Source organism: Heteronotia binoei, chromosome 16 (assembly GCF_032191835.1).
Source record: "Heteronotia binoei isolate CCM8104 ecotype False Entrance Well chromosome 16, APGP_CSIRO_Hbin_v1, whole genome shotgun sequence".
Classification (NCBI taxonomy): Eukaryota; Metazoa; Chordata; class Lepidosauria; order Squamata; family Gekkonidae; genus Heteronotia; species Heteronotia binoei.
Genome location: NC_083238.1, coordinates 22,204,262 through 22,217,134, shown reverse-complemented (window position 1 = coordinate 22,217,134; position 12,873 = coordinate 22,204,262). Strand labels below are relative to the sequence as shown.

At 42.2% G+C, this 12,873-nt stretch overlaps 1 protein-coding gene across 21 annotated transcripts in view; it reads left to right on the top strand.

The window, feature by feature from the left end:
- Nucleotides 1-12,873, top strand: part of BAZ2B (bromodomain adjacent to zinc finger domain 2B) — a 186,026-nt gene that overhangs the window by 111,892 nt on the left and 61,261 nt on the right. For 10 of the 21 annotated variants that reach the window (XM_060257178.1, XM_060257165.1, XM_060257171.1 and 7 more), the window contains 3 exons: nt 666-710; nt 972-1,004; nt 2,217-2,282. In XM_060257178.1, the coding sequence (XP_060113161.1) occupies nt 666-710; nt 972-1,004; nt 2,217-2,282 (144 nt within the window). The remainder of the gene's footprint in view (nt 1-665; nt 711-971; nt 1,005-2,216; nt 2,283-12,873) is intronic. The other 11 variants (XM_060257166.1, XM_060257162.1, XM_060257163.1 and 8 more) reach the window with 2 other exon arrangements.

Here is a 12,873-nt window from a genome sequence, read left to right as displayed (position 1 = left end):
TGTGAAACAATGGAGATGTCAGGGGGTGTGGCCTAATATTCAAATGAGTTCCTGCTGGACTTTTTCCTACAAAAAAAGCCCTGCATATATATACTGTTTACTGATTCCTCTATTCTCACTGTAGCCTCAAGTATACCCTGAGAATTTTGTTTAAGGTTAGGAAACCTTCTAGTGCAGCATTCAACCTGGGTAACCTTCCCTGAGTGAGCCCAGTCCTTCAGTACAGGCAAGGGCTCTTTGGATCCTGGTTCAAGCCGTTGCTTTCAGGATTTGGGGGATGATAAAACTGCTTGGCTTTCATACAGAACATTAAAAACTTGTTTTTGCTTGTTGCTGCTGAGTTGATCACGTACTTGCAGGCTTTGGAAAATCTGCTGGTCTCTGTCCTGACCTTCACATGACTTGGACATTCATTTCTTTGCATCTTTGATTCATTCTGTTTTCATCCTATCCAGCACATTGTTCTATTTTAACAAAATTTGAGTCCAGTGGCTGTTACTACTTTGTTAGGCAAGTGTAAAGAATAAGAACTAAAGCACAAGGAAGCCCCTAGATTTTATCTTTTTTACTACTGTGTTGCATGGTGGTGGTGGTGGGGGAAACTGTGCTTCTTTTGATGTGCACAACTACTAGATACTTGATTTGCTTTTTTTCATATCTTTAAGGAAAAGGAAATGAGAAGGCAGCAAGCCGTTCTACTGAAACATCAGGTTTGTACACCAAGCTTTATGGGAAACAATAAATGCTATTTTTAACTTACACCTAAAATATTTGAAGGGGGTGGGAATATTTTCCTTTTAAAAAAAAATTTGGACATAAAAAGACTGCTGCTTAATATTGCTCTTCATCTTATGGGTAAATTACCTTGCTCTGGAATTGGGTTCTTTTGGGGGAAATTATTAAGTGGGGTGTTTTTTTTTTTCACTCTTGTGATTTCTGTTTCATAATGTTGTGCCAACTCTTTCTACCAGGAGTTGGAGAGGCATAGACTAGATATGGTATGGGTATGTTTATTTTTGTACATCTAACACCGCATTGTGATTTGGTTGTGATATGGTTGTCATAGCGATGCATAAAACGTAGCACTGGCTGCTGTCATATTACATACTGCTGCATGGCTTTCCAGCACAGTGCATTGCATACATCTGCTTGTCTTGTCTGTAAAAAGAAGGGGGGGGGGAAGGCACAACTTATCTCAAACTTATTATAAATTGACCCCGACAAACTGTACATGAGGCTGTTGCCTTGGCATCAAGCTGTACTAAATCAGGGATAAATTAGCCTTACCAAAAACTGTGTGCGCTTAACCTATCACAGGTTATTTACTCACTAGGCAACTTTGGCTATGCATCCTGTAAATCCCAATTAAATGTGTTTTATTTTAATCTTTTCAAAATATCTTCATTATATATATAAACATATAACATTATTTTAACACAGTGCAATTGGGACCATGTTAGTTCCTTAAAATGGTTACAGAATTTAGCGTGTTATTTTTTCAATATATTTAAAAGTAAATCCACATTATTTTGGTCTGAAAATTTAGTAGTCCAAGACTCACTCAATATCATACAACCTGATCTATGGTGCAGCTTCTGTGGCTTTGGCTAAAGGACAGATACCAGAAAAGAGGTCCATCTTTCTTTTGTGTATGAACTGTGGCTCGTTTACCCAAAAATAGATTTAAAAAAAAAAGACTGATAAGTTTAGGTTAATTCATTGGCTGCATACTGAATTTTATACAAAGAGAGAAATTTATAACCAACAGGTGGTCAAAATGATCTTTAAAAATAATCACTTTTGATTACTTTCCAAACAACCTACCATTACTGACTCCTGTTTAATTGGCCACTCAGTGAGAAATTTGTGAGCTTTCTGTTATAGCAGATGTAAGGTAACTGACCTGTTCCAGCCAACCATTATGCTTTTTGTTCTGCCAGCTTCTGAAGGAGCCTCACAACTGACCATAAGTAAATCTGTATGCTTCTGTTTTACACTGTCTCCATGTTCATCGCTTTACCTTTTTGCTTTCAGTTGTTCTTGTATTTGCTTTCTAAACCTGAACTAAAACATGCACAGACTTGGCTATTCTTGCCCTTTATTTAGCATACACCTTGACTTGTCTATTAATGCTAAACGTGTCCTGTTGAGCTTTGGAATAATTTGACTCTGCTTGGAGTAGTAGATATGTGTTCTAATTTTATCTGCTTTAATAGGAGCGAGAAAGGAGAAGGCAGCATATGATGCTAATGAAAGCCATGGAGGCACGTAAAAAGGCAGAAGTGAGTACAAGACCCCTGAAATGGGGTCACGTGTGTTCTTCCTTTGAAGAGAAGGCTTATATCATCCAGCTAATTCTGTTTGATCAGAATTAATAAATACAGTTGAGGTAACAAAAAGAGATAACTTGGAATCAGAAACCCCATCCATTCCGTATTTACCTGGCAAATACAATTTGATTTTCCCACAGATTAGTACTGTATTTTCTGTTAAGTCTGCTGTCCTCATTTATAGATTCTGGAAACTGGCATAGTTTTCTGGGATAACTGGTAGTTTATTAGGAAGACACGTTGCTTAAAAGTTGCCAAGAAACTTGGAGAAAAATGTCTTGACAGTTAATAGAGGCTTAATTTGTAAAAATGGGCAGCTGAAGCTCCTCATGGTAAGTAGCATCCCATTAAAGGGACATTTCTTTTCCACTCTAAGTTGCTTTTTGTCTGCTTGTCTGGTCTCATGAGAGTGACAAAATGGAGCCCTCTGCAGGCTTGGCATGGAACGTACAAGACTTTAAAGAGCAACATGATTCTACTTTCAGTCATAGCAAAACATAGAACTGATATATCCCCTAATGGTCTGCTGCTGCTCCAGTAAGTTTGTAGAAAACCTCTGCATCGACCAGTCAGCTCCATGTGGTTTTTTTCTTTATAGAGGTCACCAGAAAGTGGAGGGAGAAGGTGGTCAAAACTGCATGGAGTGGAATGAACTCTATATTCACTTCAAGAATCTATATCTTGGGCAATGGTATTCACTCCATGGCTCACAGCAAGCTGCATTCACAATCATTACCAGATTCCTTTTGACCATGAAGAGGTTGCCTCTTCCCAGCGCTGCTGAACTTTAGCCAGCCCTTGTGTTTCTCTAGTGAGGGTAATGGCTTCCCTCTCTGCATTCTTGGTTTCTTCTCAGCATGAGGCACAGCAGCTCAGGCAAGAAAGTGAGATTGCCAGTGTGAACAAACTGGTTGTGGAGGAAGGGAAGGAAAACCACACCTACTCCCACTGTCGTCTGCTTGTTCTTTTCCCAAGTAACTACCTCACTGGTGGTGGTTTTGCTCTTGCAGTAAGATTGCTCTCCCAACAACTGCTTGGGTGCCAGGATGGGGAGTGAAGAGCCTACAGAGAATGGTAGGGGTTTTTTTTTTGAGAAAATGTGCCCTGTGCTTTCATCCCAGGCATGAAGCCTGCAGCTCACCTGTCAATGCAGTTGAATTTATTTCAAGGTGGACGTGGGAGCCACCTGCCAGCCACAAGCCCTACAGGGCAATGACCTCAACCACTTCTTAGAGCATGGGGCAAGTGCAACCTTAGGGAGCAATGCCCAGAAGAGTCCCAGGTGGCATGTCAAAGAGGTACCTGTTGCTGCTGAACCACTGAGTGAATATCACTGGTTTGGAAAGTCAACATGCTCTGAACACTATGGACGTCTTGTGATGTTTCAGTGAACCGCCATTAGATTACATAAAGGCTATCATCCAAGATTTGTTTGATTAGCTCTTTGAAGTCTATAAACTGTGGGGAGTTTAAACAACACGTTGTCATGCAGTGTTAATGGCGGTGACTTCAAGGGGGGGGAAAGCAGAAACCCCATTGTACAGGCTCTTGGGAAGCCTAATCAAGATATTTGTATAGCAATGGAAATTAAAAATACCAGTATTTTAGAAATATAAATTTGATTTGTCAAAATGGAAGCATCCTTATAACTTAAAAAATCAATCATATTTAGCTCTACAGAGCTTGATTAAATTATATTAAATAAGAACTAAAGTGAATATTTGAAATTCACTGAATTTTTCCAGTTTCGCCTTGCAGACTTTTTAAATGAGACAATTCAAAGTAAAGCTGGAGTTCATGTACTGAATGTGAAATGTTCAACACAGAATTCAGATGCTTTCAGCTTGTTGGCATCTCTTGATTGTACTTACTTTGATAGACTTGCAAATATGAAATGTATAAGTAATCAGCTATCAGAAGCTAATTACCATAGCACATTACCAAATACCGTTGGATATTAAATACCTTTACATGCTATCTGTAAGATGCTGTTACATGTCAATTCAGACACTGTCAAATAGGATATATTAGTGATCTTCAAACTATTTTGATGAGTTCTATGTAGGACACACTTTGAATTCACAGTGGGCAACACTGAAGAACTACAGACTGTTAAGTGTACCTTAGAATACGCCCCTCAGTCCTCTGCGGTACACAGTGTAGGAGAATCCCAGATGCTCTCTAACAGATGTCAATGTGGAAAGTGTTCTCTAAAGGTAGAAAGTCCAAAACTGTCTATTGCAGGGGGTGGCCAACGGTAGCTCTCCAGATGTTTTTTGCCTAAAACTCCCATCAGCCCCAGCCATTGGCCATGCTGGCTGGGGCTGATGGGAGTTGTAGGCAAAAAAAACATCTGGAGAGCTACCGTTGGCCACCCCTGGTATATTGGCATGTAAGAGTTTCAGATATGACATACCATGTCTTCTGTCAAATACTGTCAAATTTGGCTGTTAGGAGAATTTTGATGAGATTTTTCGTTTAGAACAAACTCATTTCGTCTGCATGCTCAACCCTTTGTAAAAGCAAGGCATAAGTCATATCTTTAATAAAGAAAAAGAAAGGCAAAAATTATGGCAAAATACAGGATTTTAAGGGGAAAACTGTAAAGTAGAAGTTTCCTGCACATTGTTCAAGGCAATTAAGATTACTGGCTATCTATGATAGAGTCAACACTGGAACAATTCAATTATCTAAAACCAGCATATTACATGATTTGGGAGCAAATAGGAAGAGCAATGCCATTCATCAGTGAAAACCTTCTCTAATTGGTACAGTTAAGTCTACTACATGGGTATTAATTTTGACATGTATTACTCAGTTTATAAATAATAATAATAATAATAAATTTTATTTATATCCCGCCCTCCCCGCCTAGGCGGCTCAGGGCGGCTAACAACATTCTATACATTTACATCAATAAATAAAAACTTTAGATTTAACAATTAAAAATTAAACATATAAAAACCAGTTAATAGATTAATACATAATTTAAGTTAGCTTGGATTTTAAGTTTATCTGGCAGTAATAATGGTTAATTCCGTGACGCTGATTCTGCCAGTTTAAATGGTTCAATAGTAATGTAGATGGTGGATCCTTTATTCACAGCAATTCAGCAGTCGATGTCAATATACGCTTGTTTAAAACTATGTGAAACTTCTGGAAGCATCAAGCGAGGGCCAGCAAGACCTCAGAGGGAGGGGCCATTCCATTTCCCACATCTTTGCTTTCTTTCTTTCCCCTACCCTTTCTCTCAATTAGTTTTTTTTTTTGCCCCTCATTCTCCTTCCCCCTCAAACCTTCTTTCAACTGTTCTCTTTTTCTCCTTCTTCCCACCCCTTCTATCAGGCATTCTGTCACTTTCTTCCTCCCCCTTAACTCTCAGTGTCTCTCTCTTTCTCTTCTTCCCTCCCCCCACCCCATTCTATTGCTCCTCCCTTTGCTTACTCGGTTTTTTGTTTTCTCGGTTGGCTCATGCAGCTGCAGTGGTTCAGGCTGCCAGTCCTCCCCCTTTCCAGTCCGCCTCCATCACTTCCTTATGTTCCCCAGCAAAGTCAACCTCCACTGCCATTTTGGCAGGCCTGATATAGAAATCCTTCAAGTTCAACTAGGCTCTCCTCCAGCACTGGGAATTGCTAGGCAGTAACTCAGGTCTATTTTGATTGGTGCTTTATTCAGGACTTTGTTAACTGGTAGGCTCCTTGTGTGGGGAAGGAGCTTTTGTAGGTCCCTTTCCTTCTTCTGCCTGCCTGGAATATCACCAGTGCCATATCACCATGTCCAGCTCAGGTAATTCCCCATCTGTCTCCCACACAGGCAGTCATACAGAGGTCTACGGAGGCATGTTCTCTGCACAAGTACAAACAGCAAGCCTCTGTTTAGGAGACTTGAATCCTCCCTTCCAATTTTTTTTGTGTGTGTGTGTTTTGTTTTCACATTTTTCTGTAAACCTGGAGGGTCCATCGGGTTTATAGAAAAACTAACCTTGTCTATTCCTGGTCCTATTCTGTGCATCTATTAATCTGCATGGGGGGCAGGTTCAGGATTAGATATAATAATAATAGAAAACTTGAACAAAATTGGGGAGGGACGGTGGCTCAGTGGTAGAGCATCTGCTTGGGAAGCAGAAGGTCCCAGGTTCAATCCCTGGCATCTCCAAAAAAGGGTCCAGGCAAATAGGTGTGAAAAACTTCAGCTTGAGACCCTGGAGAGCCGCTGCCAGTCTGAGAAGACAATACTGACTTTGATGGACCAAAGGTCTGATTCAGTATAAGGCAGCTTCATATGTTCATATGTTCATCATTAACTCTGATCTGGACAAAAAAAATTACATCACGACAATCCTAAAACAAGGTGAGAAAAAATGTTCCGTCCTATTGAAATGGTTATATCAAAAGCCACCTTATCAATTTTCTTGGGGATGATGGTATAATAGTCTGACTTAGATCTGAGTTAGGTCTTAAACAGTGTTCCCTCTAAACTGAGTTAGTGTGAGCTAGCTCACAGTTTTTTAGCCTCCAGCTCACACATTTTTGTCTTAGCTCAGGAAAAATGGCCCCGATGCTCCCGCTAAGATGTGGAGTCTTATAAGCAAAAATTCTACTTCATGAGCTACTGGCATTATAAGTTGTGGGTTTGATTCAATATAATGCAGTTTCATGTGCTCACGTGAGTAATTTTCATTCATCTTCCCATTATAAACCCCCATATTGAAACTGGGGGGGGGGGGTCCTTAAGGAGTCACCTGACCCTTCAGGGAGCTGCAGCCAGAGATGAAGGAAGCAGGAAAGATTCATTCTGCAAGTAGATCACTATTTATAGTTATTTGGATGTTTATTTCTACATGTTATTAATAGTGACACATCTGTTCTAATTAATTAATGGTTGCTCAGGTTTCCATTGCCTGTATTTTAATCTTTTCCCTTATCCTTAAGGATTCATTTCCAATCATTTTTGATGGCATTTTTTTCAATAGTTTTTGAAACGCAGTCATGTAGGACAGTCACAGGAAACCCACCATTTTGAATGAAGGAAGAGATCTAGAACAGGGGTGTCAAATGTGGCCTGGGGGCTGAATTAGGCCCCAGGAGGGCTGCTATCAGGCCCCCAAGCAACTGGCTGTCATCCATTTCCTACTCCCTATCTCTTGCTTCCTTCTGCATAACAGTTTGCTTTGCAAGCCTTCCTGAATTGCACAGGAGCTACAGAGCAAAACCTCTATTTTCTCCATTGGCTGAGGCTCCTCCCTTGGGGAGAAAGGGGGGGGAGGCAGAGCTTATTTTTCCAGGCTCTCTCAATCACACAGCAGAACTACTGAGCCAAACTCTCTCCCTTCTATTAGCTGAGGCTCTACCCCCTGGCCCCCTGGGGAAGGAAGAAAAGAACCACAGCTTCCTTTGCCCAGTTCCCTGGATCCCATGGGCGAAATACAAAGAAAGCACCTTTAAGACCGAGTGCTAACATTTTAAGCATGTTTAAGGGTTTTTTTAAAAAAACAACATTTAATTGTGTTTGTCTGTGTCCTTTATAAAGTTTATAGCTCTGCTACCTAATCTTAAATAGGTACACAGATGACCTGGCCCAACCCGGCATGGCCTGGCCCAATAAGGTCTCATTTATGTCAGATCCGGCCCTCATAACAAATGAATTTGACACCCCTGATTTAGAACTCAAGTGTGAACATCAGGTTATTCTCATGCTGTTCCTTGTGCTGTAGAACAAAGTTAGAGTCCATTGGAACCTTTAAGACCAACAAAGTTTTATTCAAGGTATGAGCTTTCATGTGCAAACACACTTCTTCAGATCTATGTTCCTTATGCTGTTATACTACAACTGAGATGCTGCAGCAGCAAAATATTCAGGAACTGTTTCTTTATTTTATAAAATACTTTATTAGAATTGCTACTATAGTAGTAGAATTGTAGTAGTAAAATAGTAGAATTTTGGAGCATGCTGAAATGTATCACAGTATGCGCCACAGAATAAGACCTAATAGATCCAGAAACAACACACAGTATTACTTCATTGTATAGAGTTAATAACTTCTGAGTTTGTGTGAAGGGCTGAAGGTGATTGTTGCTGATTGATTAGGAGTGGCTGTGTTCCCCACCCTCTTTGCATTATTAAGCTGCACCTTGCCAGAGCGAGAGCTAAAGGGCTCTTGGCCTGTGGCTCTTAGCCTGGGGGCTGTGTTAAGGACCAGGAACCCAGATTCCTTGTGTTCCAAATAAGGTAAGTAGACTCTCCAGGTGGGGAGCCACATAAACAAACAGGGTTTAAAAGGGGACTGTATATTTTTAAAAAGCTATCATGACGGTAAATGCCAGCAGGAGAAGACTCTCAGGGACGTGTTAGATGAGCCCCGCTCTGAATGTGGCAGCCCCGTTGCTGCCAGGGAGCATGAGGGTCGAGAGGGAACAGGGCACCGGGCTGAGGATAAGGGGAATGCGCCCTCAGAAGGGACCTCTTCTTCAGTTGGTGAGTGGGAATCCTTTCACGCCAAGGAACCATCCCTGGGCAGGGAGAGAGGGGGGGTCTTGGTAGTTGGTGATTCGATCCTTAGGCAAGTAGACAGCTGGATGGCAAAATCGCATACTGACCTCTCTGACATACAGTCAGACTGACTTCAATACTGGGAAAGTTGGTAGAAACCATTATCAAGGACAGAATGAGTAGGCACATTGATGAACACGAGTTATTGAGGAAGACTCAGCATGGGTTCAGTAAGGGAAGATCTTGCCTCACTAACCTGTTACATTTCTTTGAGGGGGTGAACAAACATGTGGACAAAGGAGACTCGATAGATATTGTTTACCTTGACTTCCAGAAAGCTTTTGATAAAGTTCCTCATCAAAGGCTCCTTAGTAAGCTTGAGAGTCATGGGCCGTTTTCGCACTAGCCTTTGCTCCGGCGTAGCGCCCCATTTACCTCCGGATCTTTTCCTGGATTTCGCACCTGTTGCTCCGGCGCCGCGCTTTGCTCCGGCGCTTCAGGGGTTTTACACCGGAGTATGTTTTTCAGCATGCTGCCGGAGTTTTTGAAAACCTCCGGATCCACACCGGATCCACTCCGCGGACTTTGCAGTGGGAAATCCATCCACGCCGGATCGACTGCTGTGTGGGCGGCACCCTCTCCCTTTCCGTCCTCCCACCCCATCCACCCCCTTGGCCAATCATCAGCCTTTCGCGGCGCTTCCCCAAAGTGCCGGCACGGCCATTTTTTTTTTAACTTCACAATTTTGCGTAATAGCGATATTTCGAAATTAACAAATAGGAAAAAAAACCCTCCTGGAATAGCCACTTCAATTGGTTTCGTCAGATTTTTTTATTATTATTATTGACTTTAGTTGCGTCATTTCATATTTAGTTGCGTCACTTCATATTTCTTGCGTAATTGGGGGGGGGCGGTGAGATGCTTCCCCCTCCTTCTCGGGCTTCTTCTGGGCGCGAGTTAATTACAAAGGGGAGGGGGGAGAGAAAGAATTGCAAGAAGCGACGAGGGCAATTCCCGAGGTGATCCCGCGGGCTGTTTGGCCCCGCCAGGACAGGGCACCGAGGCGTCTGCTTGGTGCGGAGAGGTCGACTTGTTTGGGTTTCCTGCGCAGAAGGAGACCAAACAAGGCGCGGGAGAGAAGGGTGCGTGGGGTGGGGTGGGGGCATACAGTAAACAAAGAGGAGCTGGATGCCCCACCGACGTGCCCAGGGAGCCGCGCTGTGCCTTCGCTCTTTGCCCGGCACCATCCCAAACTCGGTCTGCCGGTGCGCCTTCTGGGTTTGAGGTGCCCCCCCCCGCCGCAGCCCCGCCACAAGTAAAGTTTGTTTCCAAGCAGGAAAGGGAGCAGGAATTTTTTTATTATTATTTTTATAAATTTTTTTTATTATTGACTTTAGTTGCGTTATTTCGCTGTTGCGTTATACAATGTTGGGGGGGGGGAATCTAGTGCCGGCGCGGGCCAAAGCGTTCATGTGTGTGTGTGTTTTAAAAAGGCAATGCCTCCCTCAGCTGTGCCACCAGGATTTCTGGACCTGCACAAAATCGCCATGTATAAAATGGGAAGTAGAGCACGGAGGAAATCCCAGCGTCGCCACCCGGGAGGGAGCGAGGCTGGGAAAGGAAGAAGCTGCCACACACACACACAAACCCCTCGATTTCTCTCTCCTCGGGCTGTGGAGGATACTACAGCTGCAGCCAATCCATAAGCAGCAGCAGCACACGTGATGCGGTTTGTCCACGAAAAGAAGGGGAGGGAACAGCTCGATGTTACGTTAGTACGTTAGTACGTCATAACGCAACCAGACTTGCGCTTAAAAAAAAATGATTGACAGGGCATCGAACTCAAGTCGATGCCAGTGGGAAAACGATTTGAGCCGGGGCTTCAGGGAAGGCGACTCCGCAAAGAGTCACTAGTGGGAAAACGAGAAAAATGATCCGGACATAATTGCGCCGCGGAATAAGGGGAGCAAACGCTAAGTGCGAAAACGGCCATGGAGTAAAAGGACAGGTCCTCTTGTGGATTAAAAACTGGCTAATTAATAGGAAGCAGAGAGTGAGTATAAATGGGCAGTCTTCGCAGTGGAGGACGGTAAGCAGTGGAGTGCCGCAGGGCTCAGTACTGGGTCCCATGCTCTTTAACTTGTTCATAAATGATTTGGAGTTAAGAGTAAGCAGTGAAGTGGCCAAATTTGCAGATGACACTAAATTGTTCAGGGTGGTGAGAACCAGAGAGGATTGTGAGGAACTCCAAAGGCTGGGTGAGTGGGCGTCAACATGGCAGATGAGGTTCAATGTGGCCAAGTGCAAAGTAATGCATATTGCGGCCAAGAATCCCAGCTACAAATACAAGTTGATGGGTTGTGAACTGGCAGAGGCAGACCAAGAGAGAGATCTTGGGGTCGTGGTAGATAACTCACTGAAAATGTCAAGATAGTGTGCGATTGCAATAAAAAAGGCCAATGCCATGCTGGGAATTTTAGGAAGGGAATTGAAAACAAATCAACCAGTATCATAATGCCCCTGTATAAATCGATGGTTCAGTCTCATTTGGAATACTTTGTGCAATTCTGGTCACCGCACCTCAAAAAGGATATTATAACATTGGAAAAAGTGCAGAAAAGGGCAACTAGAATGATTAAAGGTTTGGAACACTTTCCCTATGAAGAAAGGTTAAAACGCTTGGGGCTCTTTAGCTTGGAGAAACGTTGACTGCGGGGTGACATGATAGAGGTTTACAAGATTATGCATGGGATGGAGAAGGTACAGAAAGAAGTACTTTTCTCCCTTTCTCACAATACAAGAACTCGTGGGCATTCAATGAAATTGCTGAGCAGTCGGGTTAGAACGGATAAAAGGAGGTACTTCTTCACCCAAAGGGTGATTAACGTGGAATTTACTGCCATAGGAGGTGGTAGCAGCTACAAGCATAGCTTGGATAAAAATATGGAGCAGAGGATAAAAATATGGAGCAGAGGTCTATCAGTGGCTATTAGCCACAGTGTGTGTGTGTGTGTGTGTCTCTCTCTCTATATATAATTTTTTTGGCCACTGTGTGACACAGAGTGTTGGACTGGATGGGCCATTGGCCTGATCCAACATGGCTTCTCTTACGTTCTTATGTTTAAAACATGAAATTAGACATTCAGAAAATTATTACAATACAAAAAAGGAAATCTAAAACCCACAAACAGCATACCAATAAAATAACAATTAAAATGTTACAACAGCGAGAACACTCAGTAATGAAAACAGTCAGCAATAAAATCAACAACAAAGCTTAAACAACATTAAATATCAAGCAGATTCCAAAAAAGTTGGTAACTTGTTCCTCTCAACAGAACTGGGGTGACCATCTGCACCCTCCTATATGAGAAATCTAGTAATAGCATAGAGCCCTAGATTACAACTAAAATTTTATAGGCTAACAGTTGGCATCTTCTATGGGATTGCTTTTTTTTTTTTTTTTGAAGCTTCAGATACTTTCTGGTTTCACAAATAGGCTTCTACTGTATGGAAATAAGCTCAGATTAAAGATTCTCACAACTCCACATAACTGTTTTGACATCCTTGCTTTTACTTACTGCGATACACTCTTTTATGTATAATTTTAAATATTATTGGAAGGCAAACAGTTATAAAATGGTGTCCCAGTAATCATTAAATTTTGCACACAGTCCTAGTAAGGGGGTGATATCTCAGGTTTCGGGAGCTGCAAATGGCTAACCACCAAGCAAAGTAAAATGTGACCCATACAAGCACCATGAGTAACAATGAGACAGTCATATGCCTTATTGTAAAGGTTGCAATACTATGGGTAATATTTATTCAAGACTCTCTGGAGTTCTTCCTTTCAGCTATTAAACTTCAGACAATTGCACACACAAATTTATATTTGCCTTTCTTCTGAAAACTGCATAACAAACTATCATAATTGTACCAGAGGCCTTTTTTCCTCTGTAACTCTCAGAGGATCAATAAACAACAAAAGGTTGTTAAACATGCATTTATCACTAAACAGCTCCGTCAGCAGTTCTGTAGGCAGTCATAATATGGG